This window comes from Chrysemys picta, chromosome 3 (genome assembly GCF_011386835.1).
Source record: "Chrysemys picta bellii isolate R12L10 chromosome 3, ASM1138683v2, whole genome shotgun sequence".
Taxonomy (NCBI): domain Eukaryota; kingdom Metazoa; phylum Chordata; order Testudines; family Emydidae; genus Chrysemys; species Chrysemys picta.
The window spans coordinates 30,769,654-30,792,988 of NC_088793.1; the positions used below are offsets into that span (position 1 = coordinate 30,769,654).

At 40.6% G+C, this 23,335-nt stretch overlaps 1 protein-coding gene across 3 annotated transcripts; it reads right to left on the reverse strand.

Moving 5' to 3' along the window:
- Positions 1-344: 344 nt before the first annotated feature.
- On the reverse strand, positions 345-22,256 carry TRIB2 (tribbles pseudokinase 2). 3 transcript variants are annotated; one of them, XM_065587680.1, is made up of 4 exons: positions 22,095-22,254; positions 20,626-21,265; positions 16,329-16,621; positions 345-2,714 (listed from the first exon to the last, which is right to left on the reverse strand). In XM_065587680.1, exons 2-4 carry the CDS (start codon positions 20,893-20,895, stop codon positions 2,246-2,248), a joined length of 1,032 nt encoding a protein of 343 aa, XP_065443752.1. In that variant the 5' UTR covers positions 20,896-21,265; positions 22,095-22,254; the 3' UTR covers positions 345-2,245. The 3 variants fall into 3 exon arrangements, with proteins under 3 accessions (XP_065443752.1, XP_005293151.1, XP_042704637.1); XM_005293094.4 differs by having other exon boundaries at positions 20,626-22,256; XM_042848703.2 differs by lacking the exon at positions 20,626-21,265 and having other exon boundaries at positions 22,095-22,246.
- Between the last annotated feature and the right edge of the window lie 1,079 nt (positions 22,257-23,335).

Here is a 23,335-nt window from a genome sequence, read left to right on the forward strand (position 1 = left end):
CAGTATTTCCTCTGGACTTGAGGAGCAAGATACCACATTCATCCTGCAAAGAAATTAAATTGTCTCACTGGAGAAGCATAACTCTCATTAATGGAAGCTATTCAGGTGCACCAAGAGGAAACTGTCTTATCCTGACATCCTAACAGGCCTCAAGAAAACTAATTTCATTTACAGAAGTAACACTGACATTTAGGTCTGAAGACTTAAGGGTTCTTTGATAAGTAAAGGCAGGCCTCAAATAGCTTAACAGCAGCAGTTTGGAGAGGATATAAGCTAAATTATGAGAAATGGGAAAGATTGCTGCAGAAGTGTGGAACATATAAAAAAAATCCTTCACAACATGGTTTAGTTAAATATGCACAATTTTATTTATTGAAGAGATTAGGACAAAAACATTAAACCAAATACATGACAAAGCACCAGAGGCAGTAAAACCCCACCATGCACATCACCAATCTTTCCTCCTACAAGGTACTTATAAAATTAAAAAAAAAAAAAAAAAGTCCTTCTTGACACAGCACCATCTTCAGAGTGTAAAAACATTACTCCCTTTATAGTCTTAGTTACCAAAATAGAACCAAGGCAGGTCAGCTGCAGCTAGCTTCATCTTTTGATAAAGGCCCGTGAAACATCTTCGAGAGTGGGACCGTAACTTCCCTGCAGGGCAGGCAAATAGCATCCATACGTCAAATGCCAAGCAGCTGTACGCACATGCCACATACTATAATTGAGCACAAATTCAAGTAACATTTACATACTACAGAGTCCACATGTACCTACCCAAAAAACATGACCACTTCACAAAACGTATACAGGCAGTAATATCAGAACAACTGAGGTACTGGAAACACAAATATTTATGCCAAGAGATTTCAATATCATACAGCAATATAAAAGCAGTAATTAAAAACATTTGCCAGTCTAAATCAAATAAAGCTATCTAGAAAAAAAAGCTAAATAAAAAGTTATTCAGGGACAGAAATACCTGAACAGAAAAGAAATGTGTTAACTACAGCATGTAACATGTCATCCCAAGTCAACCCGTAATTGAAGTACTGGCTTAATACATCACTACTGTGACATTTTCTTCAATAAATAGAGTAAGTCTTGACAATACAAAAGGTGCATATTACTGCGTATGTTTCGGGAGAAGTATCCATATAATAATAATGTTCAGCTTATTAATACCCTTTTATTTCTTATTCAGGGCATAACAAAATAACCCCCAAAAAACAAAGAAATAAAACAGTTGCCTTCGCAAGCGGAATTCAAAAGAAAAATGTTAATGTTTTTCTTCAATAAAGAGCCCCCTATTTACATGTGGGCCAGTCAGTTAAACAAAAGCTTGGTTCTGAATCTAGAACTGATGCAAGGGCTTTCTGCCCTCTACAGTCACATACGTGCAGCATGGCAAACATGGCAGCCAGTATTTCAAACCCTTTTAAAAATAACATAGGTTTTCTTTTCTTCTTTTACTATGATAGCAGTAATGCATCTGGAAGTTTGAGTAATAATAGCTTCCTGCAACAAACCATTTGACACAAAACAGAACAGCTTGTTAAATGACAGTTACTTCCCCTTAAGGGAACAAAGCATTAAAATGTCATTTCCTGACAAGAATATTAAGTAGTATATTTAGAAGAAATATGAGTTGAAAATAGCTATCAAGAGACATGAACTGAACTTTTGTTTATTTTTTTAGCACCCACTTTTCATGTCTATGTGCATCTAATTTTTTCTTAAATGAATCCCGTTAATTATTAGACATCAGATTTAAAAAAAAAAATATTAGCCAATTGTACTTTCCCTGAATAATGGCTGAAGTTAAATATTTAACAGTGCGATGCCAAGATGCGTGTTGAGGCAAAAAGTTTCTCTACTTGTTGTGAACTGCAACTATTTTAATGAAACAGAAATAGGAGTGATACAGCTGCACTGGAATTGGCATGTGCAGTCAGTCTCCTTGGCTCCAAAAGGTGAGAAGCTACAATTGCTTCATGCTGCCTTCCCCCCCCCCCCCCAAATCAATCTAACCTGATAGCAAGGCTCCCTCCCCCCAAATCTGTCCCCATGCTACATTTGTTATATTAGCTCCTTGTGGAGATTCCTTCTCAAACCAAGGAACTCCAAGTGTCTTTTGCTACCAAGCTAGGCTGATGCAGGATGTGATTTAACACGGTCAGGAAGGACTCCTTCATGTGGCCATCTCTAGGTCATTGTACCTTCTGAACACCAGTCTTCGTGCTCAGTTAAAGAATGGGTCCAAATCTTCTTCCATGTTGACATCAGGCACCAGCTGATCTGATACTTCCTTAGCACCGTATCCTGAATTAGAGACATTAAAATCTGTAGAAAACCAGGGATGGTCCAGAATTTCCTGTGACGTCAGCCGTTCCGATGGCTCCCGGCGCAGTATGCTACGTATAAGGCATTTTGCCTTGGGGGACAGAGTCTCTGGAATGTTAAATTGCCCACGACGGATCTTGCTGAAGAGAGAACTAGGCTCAATGTCATGGAAAGGATAGCGTCCAACTAACATGGTGTAAAGCATGACACCTAGACTCCATACATCTGCTGCTTTGCCAGAGTAGCTGCCATTTGTGTTCAAGATCTCTGGACTCACATAGGCCGGGCATCCATGCTTATCAGAAAGAGAGTCATCGTTTCCTCGTAAAATATACGCATCTTCTAGACTTTCCAATTTTACTCTAGTCCTGAAGGGCAAGAAAACAGAGGCAACCATTAAACCAACTGATGAATACCAGACTATTGCAGTTACATAATTATGATAATAGTACATCAGAAAAATCAATAATCCTAAAAAGGTGCATCAGTTTGGAATCCCCATTTTTAGGCTAAGATTTCCTTTATTTATAGTAACATGTGCATTGTCTCTTCCCTCCCACTTAGACATTTGATTTTATTAAGAGAATAAATATAACCCCAATCATACGCGCCTACACTTTTTGGTAACAGTAAGGCATATCTGAGAAGTCACTCCAGAGGAGCTCTTGCTAAAGGAGTATGGTGGAGTTTTTCATTGCCAAGTTCACTAAGATTGTAACAAACAAACGGGAGTGGGGTGTGTTTTAGATTGTTCTTGTGGCATTGATTCTTCCCCTTTCATTATGCAAGTTAGGGTGGTTTCTTTGTTTCCAGAGAGAAATTACCCAGTTCATTGAAAGTCAGGAGATAGCTTCTAGCTTATGAAAACTAGAGAATTTTTTTTATTGCAAATTGACTACAGTTTTCAGATGAAGCATTTACAGTCTGTGTCTGGTGAAGTGACATCTGAAAGAGGATAAAGCTCATAATCAAGGAGCAGCTGGTACAGTAATAATCTACTTGCAGGAGAACACAGCCTTTTCCTCACACAGACCACAAAGGTACATACCAGCTAAGGGCTACAGTACAGCTCCCTTATTCACACTGGTGAGCAGGCACTCACATTAGTTCCACTGAAGTCAACTGAAATAATGAAGCCACAATCCCACCTTAAAATATCTTTTCTCTTTAACCCCAACACACAATACAAGAAGAATGAACTATACAAATAAAATTTAAGTCTTCCCAAACATTCCTTTAAATGGCATCACATTAGCTAGGTATGTTAAAATGGTATTTAACAGATTAAAACAAGACTATCCTGCTTAGGGGAATCAAGAGAAATAAGGCAATACAGTTCTTTGTGATGGACAGATTCACAAAAAACGATTTTCAGCATGACCATAGAAATGGCGTATCTAGATTGGAAGCTCTTCATGTCTGAAGTGTCATGCACTTGTTAGCACAATGCAAGAATAATCTCGGCAGTGGCAAATTCTCTTCTTTTATTTCAAACTAAAGTGAAAAATGACTCCAAGCTTCCTTGTTACATTACTATATTAGTTCAGTCTAACGATACATATCTATATAGCATTTAAAGTTGAGATCTCTTTTCACTGACAGAGGGGACACTGACACTAGTTACCCTTTAGTCTATAGATTTTATTCGCCAGTAATGACAGGTATTTTAGGAACAATTTTAGTGTAATGCAAGCACATTGGAATCCTTCTTCTCTGAATGGAAAAGAAGCATGACATTTATCAGGATTTTCTTTTATGAGACAGAGTGTTCAATGTAAAACATTCACATCAGGGATCATAACCCAACATTGGCTAATATGGTCCTAGTCTCTTTTCATCATTGATCCATGTGCTGTGCCCCTGGTAGGCCCCAGGACCAGAACAGGCCCTGTACAAGACAGTATTCCAAAACACAGGTGGGGCTGTGAACAGACTGCAGGCCACAGCCCCTCATTATAAAGCACCGTGTTTAATAAGTATTAGGACAAAAAAGGGGAGTCCTATTTCTTAAATGTTTACTGAGGAGAACTTTGCTTGGGCTTGAGTAGTAAAGGCAAGCGTGACCCACGTTGGCTTTAGAACTGGATCCAGGACAGCTCAGGGCTATATCTGTAGAACCAATCGTGATATTCTGTTGTAAAGTGCTATATAGCAGACTGCTCTATAAACTCTCCAACCACCCTCAGACCATTTCGACATCTAGAGACATTTACTAGTCGAGGTCAAAGCCCTTTTGGCAACGTGCCTTGAATAAGGAAGTCATAAATACCTAATTCAGAATTCCTGGCTCCCAAATACAGTACATAAAGGCAGCTCATACTACGATTAAATAGGCCAATGTCTTCTCCCTAAGTGCATAGTGATGGGATGTGTGCCACACATCAGCCTCCTGATTAACTACCCATTGCCGGCTTATAGACACCTCTGGTGGCGATGGACAGGCAACCAACCTTTAGAACTCCAAACAATAATCTACTGCAGTTATACTTCACACAGGAAAAGTTACAAGATCACGGTCAACTTCCTTCTGTGTCAAGTTCAGAACCTCTTTATGCACAAAAGGGCTGAAGAGGGAAGCGGACTAAGAATGCTGGTAGGATTTCCTCTGCAATCCTAAATATACACTCGTTCCTCTATCTACACAGGAGAATAGAAAAAGGAGGGAAGATGAGAGAGGAGAAAGAAAAGGACAAAGGAGAGGAGAGAAAAGCACAGGGCAAAGTGGGACTGAAACTGAAGGCAGAGACATGAGTGGTGGTCCCAGTACTGCAGCCTGTCACATTTTCCACCAAGATGTAGAGCAGAGTTATTCAGATGTGCACTTCGGTCACTAAACTGCCAAGCAGTAAAGCCATCAGTTCACCTTTGTTAACTAACAGAGTAAAATACACACCCCCACATACACAGAGGCTGGAGAGGAGTATTCTATTTATAAACAACTTGTGGGAGGGAATCCAACACATGCACTCCTATGTATTTCCCTGTGCTGTTGACACTCAGATGGTATTTATTCCCTTATACTTTACATTTCCAATAGAGCTATGGATTAAAAAGGAAAAGACAGACTAGCGAGTATTTTTGTGTGTTTTTTTTTAATTTTAAAACCAAGTTATTTGAATTCCCAAGTGTTTATGTTCTTGTGACTGAGTGGTGCCGTACAAAACTGACACCGTGGGACCAGAAAGACTGCTCCTCTCCCTTCAAAAATATTTGATTCCTAAGGAATCCAATGAGAGGCTTCCTTTTGTTATAAAAGCAAGCAATGCACAGACACACTGGAAATGGAAAACCTTACTATGACCGTGAGCCTTATGCAAGGTGCCCTGCATTACAGGATCAAGCCCTATATGCATGCTATTGCAAGTTTGGTTTAAGCCAGTAAACTGAAGAGCAGCTGGCCATTTTTTGCTTGCTCCACTGTAATCTGTGAGTGAATAAAGCAAACAGCCATGTTTTCATCCTTCTGAACAGAGTGGACTTGAAACACAAACAGACCACCCCCAATCTTTTTTATATATATTTTACAAACACACACACACACAAACACTCACTCTCTTTTTTATTTATGGATTAAAGCAAGGAAATGGTGGCCTTGCTAGAGGCAGTGTTTCAGTGAAGGTGATCACTAAACATGCAAGCTAGTATATTTGCATTTCACTTTGTATAAAACTAGTAGCTTGCTTTCTTAAGCTCTTACACGTCAGGTGCACTGACTATAAATTAGTACCTACTCACATACCATGAACTGCTTGGACATTTTAGTTAGCTAGGTTGCTTTTGTGAAAGATCACTAAGACTAGCATAAACTTACAACGATGAAACATTTTCACCTATTGGGGAACAACATTAAGGGTATGGGGAAACCAATCCTGTTGTAAAGCTGTCTACACTCAGACACAGAACATGTGCAGGTATTTCCAAATGCTTTAGATGCCAAGACCCATATTCAATGAATTCAGTGGAGAAAAGAGAGAAACCCGACCTCCCTAGTGCTTAAAGCAATGGAGAAAAATAACCTGGCCTTCATTTTCAGAAGTGATAAGTGATTTTGGATGCCTCCGTTTTGGAGTGTCTAACTTAAAACATTTGATTTTCAGAAAGCATGAGTACTCGCCCTTTTAAGGCACGTCACATTAGCAATTTTGGGCTGTCCAGTCATTCCTGAAAATGTAGGTTTCTGCATAAAGGGTGGGAAAGTCATCCAGTTTCAGAGTAAATAGACAAGCCTAAATTTGATTCTTAGCAGGCAAGAGACACGCTAGAGCAATTATTTTAAAATTAATTCATGATCAGTTTTGAAACTCTTCACATTGTGCTGTTACCCATTTGGAATAAAAGAAAATTAAAAAATTAATTTTGCAGTTAAAATCCTTCCTTTCTCCCAATAAATCCACTAATGACAGAAGTAGGAACAGTGTTTAAACATTACTATAGGAATGGCTGATGCAAAATTAATCCCTAAAGTTCAGATGTACACAACTGGCAAAGCCGGATGAGAGTCACTTTATACATATACTGTAGTGCAACAAAGACTTTTGTGAAGGCCTGCATAATTACAGTACATAATTTCAAGTTTTAATGCAGAGACTGAATAAGCACTTGGAAAAAGAACATTATGCATCTATCAGATCATTGATAAAACACTGCATTAGCCTAATGCATTAAAAAAATACAACCCTGAATCAAGGCTATTTAAAAAGGGGAAGCTATTCTGCCTATGAATGCTTTCCCATTACTGGTGAATGAAACCACAGAAGTGCAATCAGAGGGCAGCAGTGGTACTCAGACGGGAAATGCGTCTTTGTCCCCATAGAAACCGTCAGGGAAACCCATGAAAAACAATACCACTCTGAATTTCTTATCAATATGCCATTCATTACTTGACTGCATTCAGACTGTGCTCTTCAGTAATGTAACAAAACCTGATCAATTAAACCTCTTCTAGAAGATTCTTCAATGTAACCTCCTGAGTTGGCATCAGTTCCTGGCAGACAGCTTTGTTATCATACAGCCTACACTTTTTCACAGTGATTCACATTATTCCTCCCTGCAGAGTTTGGGGATTACTGACAAATTACTACACTGCCTTTTAACACACAGAAGCCAGGGCCACAAAAACTCTGCAATCACACTCTAGCTTCACTCATGTTCTCCAAAAAGCAAACAGTTTCCAGAACTACAATCAGTGGAATTATTCAGAGGCCTCAAAGCTCTATAGTTAGGAAGGCCATGCGTGAACTGAAGGGGTGATTAGTACAGCATCTGTTTCTTATATTTCTCCAATACAGTGTATACGGAAAGTGACTTTTTGGCTGCAGCAGCTCAACGTAGCGTGAACATTTTAGGAACATAGGGACTGCAATGCTGCACCAGACCAGTGGTCCACCAGTAGCCAATACCAGCTGCTTCCAAGAAAGGGGCAAGAAACTACTCTCCCGTCTAACTTGGTAGGTACATTATCTACTTGCTAGTCAAGCATTGTTGGGAGTGGGTGTTCAGAAATGACAGTAATTTAGCCAGTAGCCCTGTGCTCCAAGAGACCAGAAAGCAATTTCTATTGTCATCTGGTCACATCTCTATAGTTATGCACTAAAGAGCAAACCAATGTCAAATGATAGTTTGTGGGGAGGAGAAAAGATTACCCCTTCCATCCTAAGACTCCTTCCTAGGTTAGAACACACACACGTCTTAGGCAACATGATTCTGGCTGTGGACAGAATGGCATTTCCTTTGGCCCCCACAGACCTGGCTCTCACTGGACAGAGAGACTGTTGTTGAGCCATACTCTTTCCCCACTCCAGGGACAGCGACTACTCAGGCAGGATCAAGAATTGCTCCTACATAGCCAATAATCAAGTCCAATCAGGGTAATTTAGTAGCAGCTCACTCTAAAAGGTAAAAATTGAGCACGAACTGACTGTGCCATCAGATTTGTGAGAAAACACTGGCACTGCTCACTATTCCTTGTAGTGAACTGACTATTGTAAATAAGAGAAAAGAACCTCTTCTAAACAAACCAGGCCAGCAGTTTGAAGTGAACGTCTACGTTAGATACACACACTGTTAAATCCTGACATTTGCTAAAGTGAGCATATAATAATTTAGTTCAAAATTCATCTCTGCTCCAAGGACCATGCTATCTTAACCAGGGCAAAGGGGACAACCCCTTCCTTCCCCCTGCCACAACTCAGCAATGGAGTGCAGAAGGGGAAGTGCTGCATTCTCAGTATTAATCCTCCTTTCCCCTATGTCACAGAACCCTTTCGGTAGGGATTAGACTCCACAGTGAAGGCACAGGCTGGCAGCTCTCCAAAGGCAAGGAGCAAGGGGGGAGGTGGCTGAAACAGCGCAGCTTTGGAGGATACTTGTTACCAAAGGAATGGAAAGACTCTCCCACTACCATGCAGTGATGGGAACTGTGCAGATTCCCTCACCATCCTTAGAAGAATGCCTCTGCAAGTGCAGACTTCAACCCAGTTGCTCAGACTCCAGGGTGAGGAGCATGGCTTAGAAATTTAGGGCCAGACCCTTAGCTGGTGTAAAGTGACATACCTCCACTGACTTCATCTGAGCTCACATCAGCCAAGAATCTGGCCCAGATTGCCCTGCATTCAGGATAGACCCAGAGGAGGGATGACATGGCCCCCACTATCTTGTTTGTACAGCATCTGAACAGAATTCCATGCAATGGTACTGTTTGTAAGTGCATGCTGCAGCAGAAGTACCTTATAATGCATCTGTCTGTGTTCTTATAGATTTAGGACACAAGACCTTCACTAAAGGGAATGTAGTTCTGGTTCTGTACCTTTCTAACTGAAGAGGATCTCAGTTTTTTTCAGTGAGGGATAAGACTTTGTTAAAAGACCACAAGGATTCCATTATTTGATAAGCATCTGGGATGAGGTGGCTATCTTCCTTAGATCGCCATTAGAGATCAATGGTTTTAAAGGCTCCACTTGCAACTCTATGCACCTGTATCCACCATGTTCTCCAGAGCCTTTTACACCAGGAGTGGAGGGAAGGAACAAAGACAGGCATTTGGTTTAGTTAAGATAGCGGTCCACAAGAAACATAAAAACGAACCCCAAGTTTACTGCCTCAGGAGACACACTAAATAAGCAACCTGATCTTCAGTGGCGCTGAGCACCGACAGCTTACACTGCGCAAAAATGGATCTATGTAAAACAGTCTGAGTTTTGAAAAACAACTAGATTTTGGGTGCTCAATTTGAGACACTTTACAAGAGGCTGGTTTTCACAAAATGCTGGGCGCTGCAGGCGGCCTGAAAATCAAGCGCCTTTCAGGTGTCTCAAGTTGGGCAACCAAAAAAAACACTAGTCACTTCTGAAAATGTAGGCCATCCATATTGGCCAAATATTTATTTTGGAAAGTGAAACAAATGTCCAGTAATCAACACTTACGGGGGGTGGGAGAGAGGGGGAATTAGTTACCATCGTCAACAAAAATCCTGCGGAAAGTCAGCAATGTAACTAGAACGTGACTGACTTGAATTCAAAACAAAATGCTGAGCACGGTCAGAATTACACAGTTCATTCAGGAATTTGCTGATGCAATATTATCGCCTCAGCACAAGGTGAGAGAGAGCAGCCCTCTCAGGGAACATGGTGCACGCCACTTGCTGACTTGTCTGAAACACCCAAGAAGAGGAGTGCCAATCACAGGAGAGTGCCTATAAATGATGCTTCATTCAGTCTATGTGCTTCAAGGCAAGCAGAGTATGGAGGCACCTAGGCACTAAAGAGTAACAAACCCCTCAGAGAAAGGGGTGAATAGTTATGGAGGTGGGAATGATGAAAGGTGGTCTCAGGAAATGGGAGGGAGGAAGGGGGAAAAATGCCTTCCAGGTAGGTGGGAGTGGTGCAGGTATTCCACAAGGCATGGTCAACTCCTGTTGGAGGACCGTCTTCTCTAATCGCTGTCTGGTCTATTTGGTGCTATCACGCTCTCCCAGAAACCAGTGCTTCAGTACTGGGATTAGAACAGCAAAGAAGACTCCTGGCTTCTATTCACAGCTTCTGCTACTCCCTCGTTTGTGACCTTGGCCAAATCACTTAACCACAATGACCACATTCACCCCTCTATAAAATGCAGAGAATAGTTACCTACCTCACAAGGACATTCTGAAGCTTAAGGTTTGTCGATTGGTTCATGGGCTCTGGCAAAAAGGCACTGTATAAACGTCTGAATCAAAAAGGAGGCTTAGCAATCAAACGACACAGAGAGCAAAGGGATCATGAACCTGGCTTCTGACAGAAGTTACTTAACTGTTCTGTTTTATATTTGAAGTTTGATGAATGAGATTTACTGCCTGGGAAGACACAATCCAGCTTTCCCACACACTGTCAAAGGCAAAATAATTAGAAAGAGCCTCAGTTTCTGGATTGAGATTCGCTCTATGCTTAGACCCTCCACAGTTCAAGTTACACTATTTAAGGCTACCTCTTTCCTCTCAGTTTAGGTTAACAGAGGATGATAGAGCGGCCTATAAAAGAAACCTACTTTTGTTTCTGAATCTTTATTTTAAGAAAGCTCTATTTACACAACTTCCATTGCTACAACTGAAAGCTCTTTAAACAGTTTCCCTAACTCCTAGAAAGCTTGTTTGTTCACTGTGTGTTCTAAGCAAGGTTAAAGGTTGCTAAAATCAGAATGCAACCAGCTGACTGCAACACAATTTGACAGGAGTGTGTGGGGAGGACGCACGGTGGGTGGAGGGGGGAAGAAACAGCACTGCCCGAAGTAAGAGAAATAGTCACCTGCCCTAAGTGACCTTAAAATACTGCAGTACCTTAAAATACTGCAGTGGGACAGCTGTGCTGCTGTAGCGCTTCAGTGAAGATGTTACTATGATAATGGGAGAGCTATTCCAATCAGCATAGTTAATCCACCTCCGGGAGAGGTGGTAGCTATGTTGACAGGAGAAGCCCTCCGGTTAACACAGCGCTGTCTACACCGGGGGCTAGGTAAGTATAACCACGTCACTCGGGGGGGGTGAATTTTTCATGCCCTGAGTGACGTAATTATACCAAATGTACATTTGTAGTGTAGACCTTGCCTTAATAACCAGTAAGTACGCAGCAAATTAAATCTCTGCTCCAATTTTCTGTGGGATCCGTTTTACTGCGCTAGGATGCCAAAGAACAAAACTAAGTTACCTTAAAGCAGAATACACTAGCTCCAAGGAACTGAGCAGTTCCAGAAAACAAAACAAAACTGCTCAGTGTACCAACTAAATACATATTACACTACCACAGGCTTTCTAAATGAGTGGATTGTGCTGGATGTGTTGCCTTGGCATAGGACGAAGTGTCAAGTTATATTTATTTTGATTAACTCTCACCTGCTTGCAATTTTCCATATTTACTAGAAGAATAAGGAAAAATTACAATATCTGGAATACTAACATTATTTTCATTTTCCCTCTCAACAATGATTAATGTGCAAGGTCCTTATGCTTCAAACATTATGACAGCTAATATTTTAATATAATTAAAGTATTTAAAATGCTATAAATAAATTAATAATTCCCTGACAGGAGAAGTGTTACCTATGTTAGGAAAGCCAATGCAAAGAGCATGCTACATACACAGACTGATTTGATTCTTAAATCTTCAATGTGGCTCCTCCTGGAACAATTATGTTTTATATAAAACTGATGAATTACTTTAATACATATACAGCAATACTGGGCACACAGCTATTTTTAGCATAGTCCAATAAAGACTCTACCATTCTCTGACATCATTCGGGGGAGGAACAGCTGGGAGAATTGCACATTTTCTCTGCCCATAGGCACAGAGTATGCTGCTAGGTCAGTTTATAGGAGAAAAATATCTCATGACATGAGCACACATAAAGCCCCACAAACCTATAAAACAACAACCTGCCTGTCTGGTGGTATTTGCACATCTTGTGCTGTTAGTGTGTGTCAACTATTTTCGTGGTATTTTATAGCAGTCAACTTTTTAAAAATTAAAATGTAAGGACCTGATTTTTAAAAGTGTACAGCACCCAACAGAGCTCCTAATTAGGCGCCAAAACAAACAAACAAACAAAGAGCTGGTCAGCTCCTACATGGAAGCTGAGCTGTTCTGAAAGTCTTGCCCTGAATTTTATATAGCAAAGTCACAGCTATCACTACATAAACAGATGTGCAGCTGTCCTCTAACCCGGCCTTACAAAGTGTTTCCACCCACACAGCAACATCTTAAAGGTCTTTACTTCTTCAGAGATGAGCTATGAATTTAAAAGTCTAACTCTGAAATCCCAGCATTAAGCTCAGTCCATTTCACCCTGACAATTTGTATTTAAAAAGGGTAAATTAAATGCAAAAAACCTTATGTTAAATAAAACAGTTAGATTGCATAGTTCAAGTCAGCATGGGGCAGGGATCGCTAGCAGGAGGGTTCTCTGCCAACTTCATCAGCAGAGTCAAGGGAAGGGTAGGGACGGTTTTGTGGCCTGCAGCATGCAGGGGGTCAGACCAGATGATCATAATGGTCCCTTCTGACCTTAAAGTCTACGAGTCTATGAGAAAACGCAAAAGTACTATTGTACTCTACCATAACATTACCCTGACTACAGTGCATATCTGTGTATTTCATAGAATTCAATTAACAATGCTCAAATACATAGGCTCTCAAAGCTGGATAAATTAACACAGCTGTAAGACCCTAGGGCCGGATTTGCAGAAGTGCTAAGCCCCCCAAACTCCAAATGAAGTTGACAGATGTAATAACCACTGGGGGAAAAATAAATCTATCACTCTTCCCATTTTTTGTTTAATTTGAACTGTGCAACAGTAATTTTAGATTACAAGGTCTTTAAAACTGAATCCTAAGCACAACATGTGCATACTAGAGAGAGTGTGAAACTTAATGCACCATCACATTCTAGCTTTGCTTCAGGATATCACCAGATTGCCATTAATGGAATTAGGGCTCAAACCTATGATGTGCTGAGCACCGTCAACTGCCACTGAGGTCAGTGGGAGTTAAGGGCACTCAATACACCTTGCTGGATTGAAACCCTATATCCTTCTAATTTACAGCTGTTATATAGGTTCAGAAAGGGTAAGAAAGGTTCTAAATGTGCATGTTTTTAATATAACTTCAAATGTTAGGACTTGGTTACTTATTCCTAGACATCATTAGACCCAAAGAAGAGAGTAGGCACTAAGAAACCCTGAAATTGATTTTTTTTAAATGAATTTGAACTATTTCTGAAGAATACATAGATTTATTGATTTGGTTTGGGAGAGGAGAGGAGAGGACAGAGGAGAAGCCCAAGTTATTCAGCAGGCATACAATTTTACACTTTAAAAAAAAAATTGCTTCCTCCTACTTCCTGGTTCATTACAAATGTCACAGACAGCAGTAATCTGCGACACCCAAAATACCATGCATTCCAAGCAGGCTGCTGGTTTCTGTGATGATGTTTCTCAGAATGCAACATCACAAGCAGTACCAGCCTTGTTGAAATGCCTGGTATTTTGGATGTCACCGAATGACGCACTCTACAACATCTTCAGTGAACTAGTAAGTTGCAAGAAGATTTTACAGAGAGTACATACAGCAGCAGCAGACTGAAAGTGATAATTGATTGCTTTCTGATGGTTTGGAGCCTGTGAAGAAAAATAAAAATAGAAGCTAGTTCTTCTATTTCTGCCTTTCACTATCTGTTTCACCTGACTGTGTCTCAATTTGTTCAGATGAGAAATGGTTTGTAAATAGTTTAATGTTTGTAAATCACTGACACACCTGGATGAAAATTAATTTTCTTGTTACTGGCTTAAAAATAACAAGCAACAGCCATTTAACCTCTAAGCATATGGTATTTTAAAAATCAGAAGAAACATTCTCTTTTAGTTAATAATTGATTGTGTTTTGATTCTCCAATTAATGTTAACAATAAAGCAGTGCTATTGTAGCACATACCTATACTTTGGCCTTGTGCCTTATGATGTAGTCAAATCTTGGGAAGCATTTAGTGCAGGATTTCCAAAGGGCAAAGTTCCATAGTAAATCTGCTCCCATTGATCAACACCCACTGACTACAATATATAACCACACATGTTGTGAGCATATATTATATTCTCTGTGCAAAATTTTTTATTAAGAGTAAAAATGACATTGCCAATTTAAAACACTAAGTTTTCTTACCATACTTCTAAACCAAGCCTCTATGTGCCATCATGATATAAATATTTATTAATAATAAAATTAACAGAGAGAATTGCAAAAACCCGATTGTTTCCATTTTGCACTTATCTCAGACTGGGCACAATGTTAATCATTAGTGCTCCTTTCCCTTAAGTTCCCAGTGATGGAGCTTCTAGGTCTTATGTATTGCAGTGGAGGGGAAAATGGGGAAGAGCTATTTGTTTCTAAATAACTGTTTATATGGGAATTAAATACGAAAATATTTCTGTTTGTCTTAGGATTTACTAAAAGCCTGTATCTATTTAACTTTGAGTTTTAAGTTGACAATACCCATAAAACTAAATTAGAAAAAGAGAAAGTTTCTATTCCTCATGGTTGAGAAGAAACTTCCAAATCTGAATTGATGCAGCACTGTCTTCCTCAGCCTGCAGATGACTCTCTCAAGTGCCTCTGCTGCTACTCATAGCTTTCCTGAACAGAACACAAAAATGAAACTGACAAGACACTAACCTATTCCATTAAAGCAATTCAAAATCCTGTGCACGGCAGTGAAAATGCCAATTTCACTCTGCTACAGCTTGAGCTGAAGAACGGGCAGACAACTCAACAGAATCACGGGACTGGGAGGTTAGAGAAACAGAAAACTTAGACGTGATTCTTGTCTCCCTCTCTCTCCCAGGAAGCAGCTAAAAGACTTCAAACTGATCAGAAGTCTATCAGCCATGGCTGATTTGAAAGAGGAAGCTCCCAAACAGGGTCAAGAACAGCCTACTGGGAAGAACACCCCCACAAACACTGTTTCCAGCAGCTGGGGATGAGGGCTGCACTTCTCAGCAGATTGTTGCCTCTATGCCTTTTTGGTGTGGCCCCTCCATCTTTTGGGTCAGCCTGCAGCTAAGTAGGCATAAATCCTCTGCGTGAAAGAAAGAAGGGGAGAGGGAAATGCAACCCCAAAACAATACACATCATAAAAAAGGAAAGAAAAGCACAAAGCTCCACCTCTTTCCATTCCCTTTTATTTTAAATTCTTTGAAGGTCACCTTCAAGTTTAATATTTCTCCCATGTTCCACACTGCTCCAGCAGGACTCAATGATGTCACTACTGAAATGCAGGACGGAACACAATTAATGGGAACTGGTAGCCACAGAGAAAGGATTCTAACCTTCAAGGGCCTGAAGTCTGCTATATCCAGAACCATCTCACCACAAAAGCAAGGAGATAGGAAGAAAAAAAAAATATATCAGTTCTCCAAAACCAGCAGCACTATCACTGCACTCTCCTTGCCACCTCTGGTCCATAAATGGTATTAACAATGCTGAGAGTTCTCCTCAAAGAGTTCATGGTTCTTGTCAGCATCAGTCCCCCTTTCTGGTGGATCTCCTAAGGTCAAATCCCATGAGGAGCTCAGGGCCCTGACCTCTAAGTGAAGTCAGTGGGAGCTGTGGCTGCTTAGCAACTTTGAAGATCAGGCCTCATGAATCTGAAAGCTGAGCACTCAAAAGTTGACACACCCAACCACCATAGACCTTTTATGTAAATGCTGGCCACGCAGGAAGTCTGTGCCACAAACAAGAGAAAACAGACCTCCCAGTGCAGTGCCTTAACCAATAAGCCAATTCTTCCCTCCTCCCCTCTTAGGAATGGGCAGCAACTTTAGTCTCCAAATCCTACAGATCTTGGGGATCTGCCACAGGCCTCTGCACACTCTTAACCTAGAATTTGTTGGCTGTAGAAGAGCAAGGAGAGAAACTAACCCACACGAACAGCAATCCCAAGTCCAACATGCAAAAGGTTCTTACCTTTCTTCATCCTTAAAGATAAATTTTCGCAGTTTGAGATCCCGCAATACCAGTCCACCATCATGACAGTGTGCAACAGCAGAAGCTATTTGGTAGAACAGTTTGGCTGCCTCTTCTTCTTTTAGCTTCTTGCAGGTACGAACAAAAGAATGCATGTCCCCATAGCCTCTTTCAAAGAACACATACGCTTTTGTCTCCCCAAGAATTATTTCAGTAATTTGGTTGATACTGTTGTGTCCAGGTAGACAAAAACACGGCGCTAATGACTCTTGGTAGCAACCAATATCAAATACCTAGAAAACAATGACAGTAAAACAAGGGTTAAAGATAGCATAAAAGGTACAAAGCGGTAGTTATATCTGGCATTCAGCACTGTACAGAAATTTGTTGTTGTGTATCTACATTGCTTTTACAACTCTTCTTGCCATGTGTGGAATTGTCAGGTGCATTTGTGCATGGCGTTGGGGAAAAAAACACCAGAGACTATACCTCCTTACATGGAAGGGAATGCTAAGCTAAGTAGAGGTTTTTCTCCAGAAGTAATAGTGTGAATGGCTTGAAGACCCAATATGTGATTAAACCCAAATTGTAATATACATTATGGTTTGAGGGCCATAGTTATATATAAAGATGTCAGGCCTCAAAAGTATTCAAATTAACCTTCTGTTTGAAGAAATCCAACTAAGACCTCAGAGACCATGAACAACCTGTGGAGATTTGTGCTTAAATTTTTTTTGTCAAACTAAAGCCAACAAATCTCTTTACCTATTTTACTAACTCCTTAAAGCCTTAAAATTTTTTCATGTTTAGAATCAAATTTGTCACCATTAATATTGTTTACTTCCTCTTACTTATGTTCATTGCAGAGAAGAAAAATCAGAGAAGTCAGTTTCACTTTCACATTCTCAGTTTTGCAATGATTGTTTCAAAGGTTAGAAAAACATTATGGAAATACTGGTTTTAGACTGTATACAAGCTTTCTTTTAAAAAGTAATTAAATCTTCGGGCAAATATAATTGAGTGTCCCTTTAAAAGTTGACTGTCACTTTTACAGTAAGCAGGTTATCAGTGATCTTGTGAATGGGCTATAAAAATGCATAAAGGATGCTGGGAAATCCAAATATAAAATGTTACTATAGTCTAGTGATTATGAATGAATCAGTATTTGAGTCAATTAAATAATCTAAAGCAGTGGAAAGAGTCCATAGAAAATAATGGAATGCTTACACTTTCTTACTGCAGAGCAACAGATGACAAAGAGTGTATTATATTATACTTTTATACTATTATACTGCCCCAGATGCACTGTAGGGTACAAAGGAAGGGGTGAGTGTTTCCAGCACCAGAGAAACACTATTACTGTCCAACACATTCTGGGGCATACTGCTACTTTCATAACAGTAATCTGGTCCCACTAGAGATGCAACTGGCTACTCTTTGTATTGTTTAGTTAACAGCATTGAGAGAAGCTGGTATGTCCTTAAACCAAACTCCATTAATATGATTGCTTTTCATATCCTAGCTTGCCTCCTTTGGGGGCAATCACTGTCATTTCCTCTGAAGCTTTAAAAGCTTTTAAGACTAAAGTCTTCTGACATGGTTCAACAGCAATTTACAAAAAGCTTCTAAAACAAACTAAGGTTTTTAATGTTTCAAAGCACAGTTTTGACAAATTCCTTCTTCAGGAGAGACTCCAAGATGGCAGAACACTTGACAAAATGGGCCAAAAAAAATACTTACCTGTGCTGCTATACTCCATCACAGGCAACAGTCATTCAGACAGGCAGACGCCCAACTAACCCAACTCATTTTATAAGAGGGAAGATTAGCATCAAGGGGTTCTGGTGACATGATAAACCACAAAGGCAGTACTCAGGGTTTGTTGCTAAAACCCCACTGCATAATTCATTCCAGAGGGAAACTCACTGACACTTGGATCTGTGCAGAGGTCTCAAAAACTTAATAATTACCACATTAGAAGTGGTCGGAATTACTAAAAAGTAGCTGCCATAACAATGAAAAAGGACTTTCATAACCTCCCAGTATTTTAACTGTCTTCATTTGAAATACCATTTCCACAATTCTTATGCAACTGTAGTGTCCTTAAAAAAAACACCATCAACCACCTATGTTATACTCCACAGTTCTGAGGGAACATTGATCAAGTAGGTCTCTGATGTAAGACAACAGACCATATGGGTTTTGTTTCTCTAAAGTACTATCACACTGTCACTATCCAGAAGTTTTTTTTATAAAGGGCTTTTTTGTAGTCAACCTATGTAATATCCCTGAACTCAGTTCAACACAAGTTCAATAAACAGCAGTTTGATTTAGTTGTTAGCAAGGGGAAGTGAGCAAACACCATTGTTCAAATGCCACTGAACCCAGAAGCAACTAACGGCATTTGTAGCTAGTGGGTGCCACCAAATGGATCTGAACATCATCAGGATGTGTGTGCTATTTCACCCTATGCCCATGCAAGAAACTAGTTAAGACTGTCTCAGTGGGATACCAGACAGTAAAACTTGTTAGCTTTCTTAACAGGGAGGATATCTGTCAAATAGGAGCCATGCTACTGTAGGGGTATTTTGAAGTATGTGTTAATTGAGGTAAATTTAGGAATGTGATCACTCCTCAGTTAAACTAGAGATTCAAGGCAAGTTAAATATTTTCAGGATATGGATGACAAGCAGTGGCTCACACTTATGAAGGAAATTGAATGGTGTAAAGTTTAAAAAAACCCAAGCATCTTAAGTGTATGGCTCAATGGGAAAACAAAACAAATTCACCCTTTGAAGAACTGAAATTTTGCTGCACTCCGCCATAAATATATCCTGAAACGCTGCAATACTTGCAGCTAAGGGAGGAAAAAGCTTGCTAAAAATAGAGCACAGCAATGAAGTTACTACTGGCCATGCAAGTTTTTATATAATTTCATGCAGAGAAGCAGCAGGATACCCTTATTTCATAAGACAATGCAACTGTCCTAATATGTAGCTCTATTCTACTGTAAGGAACGGGGCTTTCATTCTAGAAATTCTATTGCAACTTGTATTTATTTTGGTAACATGATGTATGCATTTGTACAACATGCAATATCATTCAGCTTCCAAGGACAAAAGACTTCTTCCCCCCCCACCCCACCCCCAATAATCAAGTGTAAATTAAATCTTCATTAAAATCAGGGTTTATGACTCATAACTGAGGAGTCCATTTATATTACCCTCTGAATCAAAATCTTTTACAAATAGATGCAAGGAGTAAATTAGCACCCCCCTTGCAATATGTGCTAGTCATAACTTCTTGTGAATCAAATTTAAAAGTATGCAATAACCAACAATGTTATGACCAATCCTTTGAATAATTATGAGTGTCTGGCTACTGTTCATTACACAGACCACTCAACACCAGAAATTTACAAAAGATTGCTAAATGGCATAATTATATATTTTGGGGACCATACAAGCATTAAAGTGCATGTAGCAGGGTTGCAATTTGCTATACAGTCACACTACTCCTGCTTATGTGAATGAGCATAAGTCTAATGCACCAGAGACAATGAAAAATGTAACCAGTGCAGTTTAGGAACAAAGGGGAACAAAATATTCCCTCAGACTGAAAGGGAAATACATTGCTTGATAGAGGTGCAGGCATGTGGGATTCCTTTTCCCATGGGTCACCTTCGGATGTTAAAAGAAAATGGGGGAGGGGGTGTTGAAAAGCAAGCAGCCTACAAAGAGTGGCTTAGGTATTTTGTCTGCTCTTCTAAAAAACGTAGGTGTACAGCTTTTATTCTTGATGAATTGTGCAACGGGGGAGGATGCTATTTGCAACCAACCTCAATAAGGAGGGCTCAGAGCTCAGCAGAATTAATTCAAGGTGGATTTTTAACCACTTTTCAGACAAAGCTGTCTACAACCTGCAAGGGTTTCAAACTAAAGAAATAAAGTAAGACAACACAGTATCTTCAAATTAGCAGGGGGCTCCATTTTGAAGAGAGTGGGGAAGGATCAGGTTATAGCATGATCAAACTAACATTTAAACATCTTTTAAAGATGGTTCTTCCTAGTACAGTTCATCTTGGGTAGAAGGCAGCTTGGCTCCAGGCCACCGTTATAACGTGGCCATTGTCTAGAGTGAGGGGGAAAGTTACAGGGTGCCAGTTTAATTCTGTTCGTTTGGGGTTTGGTTTTATATTGATCTAACAATCGAGCTGGTCGATATTAGTTGACTATCCGATCAAATATAAATCAATACACGATCTGGTTAAAAAGATAATAATGGAGAAAAGTGTTACCTTGCAAACCAGCTCCTCTCCACTGTGCAGATGCACGGCTCGGAAAACGTGGTCTCCCTCAAGAGGCTCCAACAATAAGTATTTCCCGATGCAAGAAACGCAATGCGACAAGTTAGGAGTCTCTGGTGGGCTCGGAGAGCCTAGGTTCGGACTAAAACTCTGGCTTGGCTCGGTAGATCTTATAGACGAGAGTTCTTCAAAATCCTGGTTTTTATTCCGAGGTCTCCCATATCGCGCTATTGTGATAGGGGTTGACCTTTGTATGTTCATGGGTATTGAAAGAACCAACCAAAGTTATATACCAAACCCCTGGGTTAAGATCAGTCACTTGCCAGTCCAGCTGCAGCTGCCTTTGTGTTGTTATTAAAGGGGGTGGGTTACGTAGATTAATAGTACCAAAAATAATAACCCACAATAATATCAAAGCGATTGTTTTGCAAGCGGGTCAGCTTCAGAGCAGCGTGCTGAGAACCGTGTGATCAGAGAAAGAGGATTTAGTCGCAGGCCCTTTTGTTTCTTGTACGGCAACCGACTCGTTTGACTGTTGGATTTTGTCTTTTTTCAGAGAGCAACAAAGTAACTAATTTGAGAACGTGGAGAGCTGCAACGTTCCGTTTTCGAACGCAGCCTCGCAGGGAGACTGTAATATAAATAGAGCAAAGAGGGGGGAAAAGGAAGGGGGAGGCTGATTCGGTATCAGTCTCTGGTGCCCTGAACGCCTACTAAAATTTTTAATACGCTCAACCCCAAAAAGGTTAAGTAACGTGCTGCATAAAGGACTGGATTGTCCTTTCTCTTTCTCTCTTTTTAATACAAGGCAAAAGAAAAAAAAAGTTGCCTACGTTTTAACTGTAGATGGCGTCTGAACCTTTCCTCTGATAGCAAGGGCTATCCAGAAATTCAACAAAAAATAGAGGGAGCATTTAACTTAAAAGAGCGGTCAGCGGCAGCAGCAGAGCCGACAAAAGATACTGTATAGCTATAAAAAAAAACCTGCACAAATACTTCGGTTTGCCTTGGATTTCTTTTTTCCCCCCTAACAGAATGAACTGCAAAAGCAAAAAACAAATGTGCACAAATATCCACACAATTATGCAACGCAAGATTTTTGTTGTTGTTTTAATCAAAGAAAAAGTGCAATCAAGGACACGATCAAGAGTCTTAGATATCCATTGCACGAGGTTTTTTTCGTGTGTTTTCCCGCAGGGCCTCCAAGCGCTTTAACAGAATTCACGCACAAAAGAAAGCAAAACAAACTGCAGGGAGAAAAATCCTGGCGGTTTCTTTTCTCTAGGGTCGGGGAATGTGCAAGGCGGGGGGGGGGGGAAGAAATTGCAATCACTCTCAAAAAAATATTGCAGGGATCTGATATATTTCCTAGAGGCAGGAGAAGGGGGAAGAAAGGGATGGCCGGGCCGATCCCTTTCAGCAAGACATCATCCGTCCACCATGTATTAATAGTTACTTACGTGGCTGGGATTCTCTCTCTAGCTCGCTCTATGCCTCACTACTCAATGTCAGCAGCTGCAGCAGCACAGTTACACCGTGCCCCAGTGCAAAGGCTGACTGCACAATCCCCACCACCGCACAGCGGACTGGCTCAGAGGAGAAGCCCACCCCACACTGAGCCGCCTCCTCATTGAGCCAAGGCACCATCAATCACAGAGCGAGCCTGCCAACCCTGCCCCCCCCCCCCCCATCTCTTCCCTCCCCACCTCCACTCACTCTCTCACTGAATGAGCCGGTTTCAGGGTAAACAAGGTGAAATATCCTTCCGCAGCACAGGCTGTGAAATAGGAGCGTTGTAGTTGCTGCTGGCAAGTCACTGGAGCTGACTGAGTCAATGCTTGGATCTGTGCATGTCGAGTTTCACTGACCTCTGCTTTCCGTTCGTTTTATTTGCCTGGGATCTGGTATATTCTGGTTGGAAACTGTGTGAACCTTGCGGTTGGGGATGGTTTATTAACCTTTTTAAATAGATTTTGTCCTTAATAAAAATGGAATAAACTCTCCTAAAATAAGAACCCAACATTTTTTTTCCTTTTGCAAGCATGAATGCTGAGTGTGTTAGACGAGGGCATGGGAGCCCAAGCCTTTTTTTTTTTCTTCTCAATGAAGAAATCAGTTTTTCCAAGCAACGTGGGTCTTAACATATTGAAGCAAGCACCAGCAGTTACTTCCCAGTGTAATTAAGTGGGAGGAGTTGCCCTCACTCCAGGACTAGTTTAATCACCATTCCAAACCTAAAAGGTGTTGTAGGGGGGAGGGGAAGGTAGCGAGAGCAAACTCATTTGTATTACATAAAGGAACCTATGAATGAGTCATCCTCTAAGCACAAGTGGGGTTCCTTTTCCTTGTTAAAACTCCTCTGTTTTTACCACTGATTTTGGATGTATGTAAAGTTTAATGAATAGCTCCCCAGGCCCAATGTTTTCGCCCTCGAGTTTGGCTTCCTGTCAATTCTGGAGCCAGCAAAGGGAGCGGTGTTAAAAGCAGAAGAGTGCAATCCAGGCGTGAATGGCAGCCTCGTGCAACAGAAAATGGAAATGTTTTGCCGTGCAGCAGTGAGGCGATGCAATACAAACTGGGCATTCACTGCTCAAGTCTGATCAGGGTTTTGTTGTGACAGATGAGAGGTGGGAGGGGTATTATCTGGGATTCTGGGAGATAGCATCCACTGTTTGGGGCAATGACCTTTGTCTGTGTGACA

Bases quoted from the DNA above. Each gene is read 5' to 3' on its own strand.
- TRIB2 (XM_005293094.4), bottom strand. From the start codon at position 20,895: ATGAACATACAAAGGTCAACCCCTATCACAATAGCGCGATATGGGAGA. The intron at 16,622-20,625 runs GTAACACTTTTC...ATTGTTTTCTAG, and splicing joins GAGAGGAGCTGGTTTGCAAG to GTATTTGATATTGGTTGCTA. The intron at 2,715-16,328 runs GTAAGAACCTTT...CTTGCCCTTCAG, and splicing joins ATCTTTAAGGATGAAGAAAG to GACTAGAGTAAAATTGGAAA.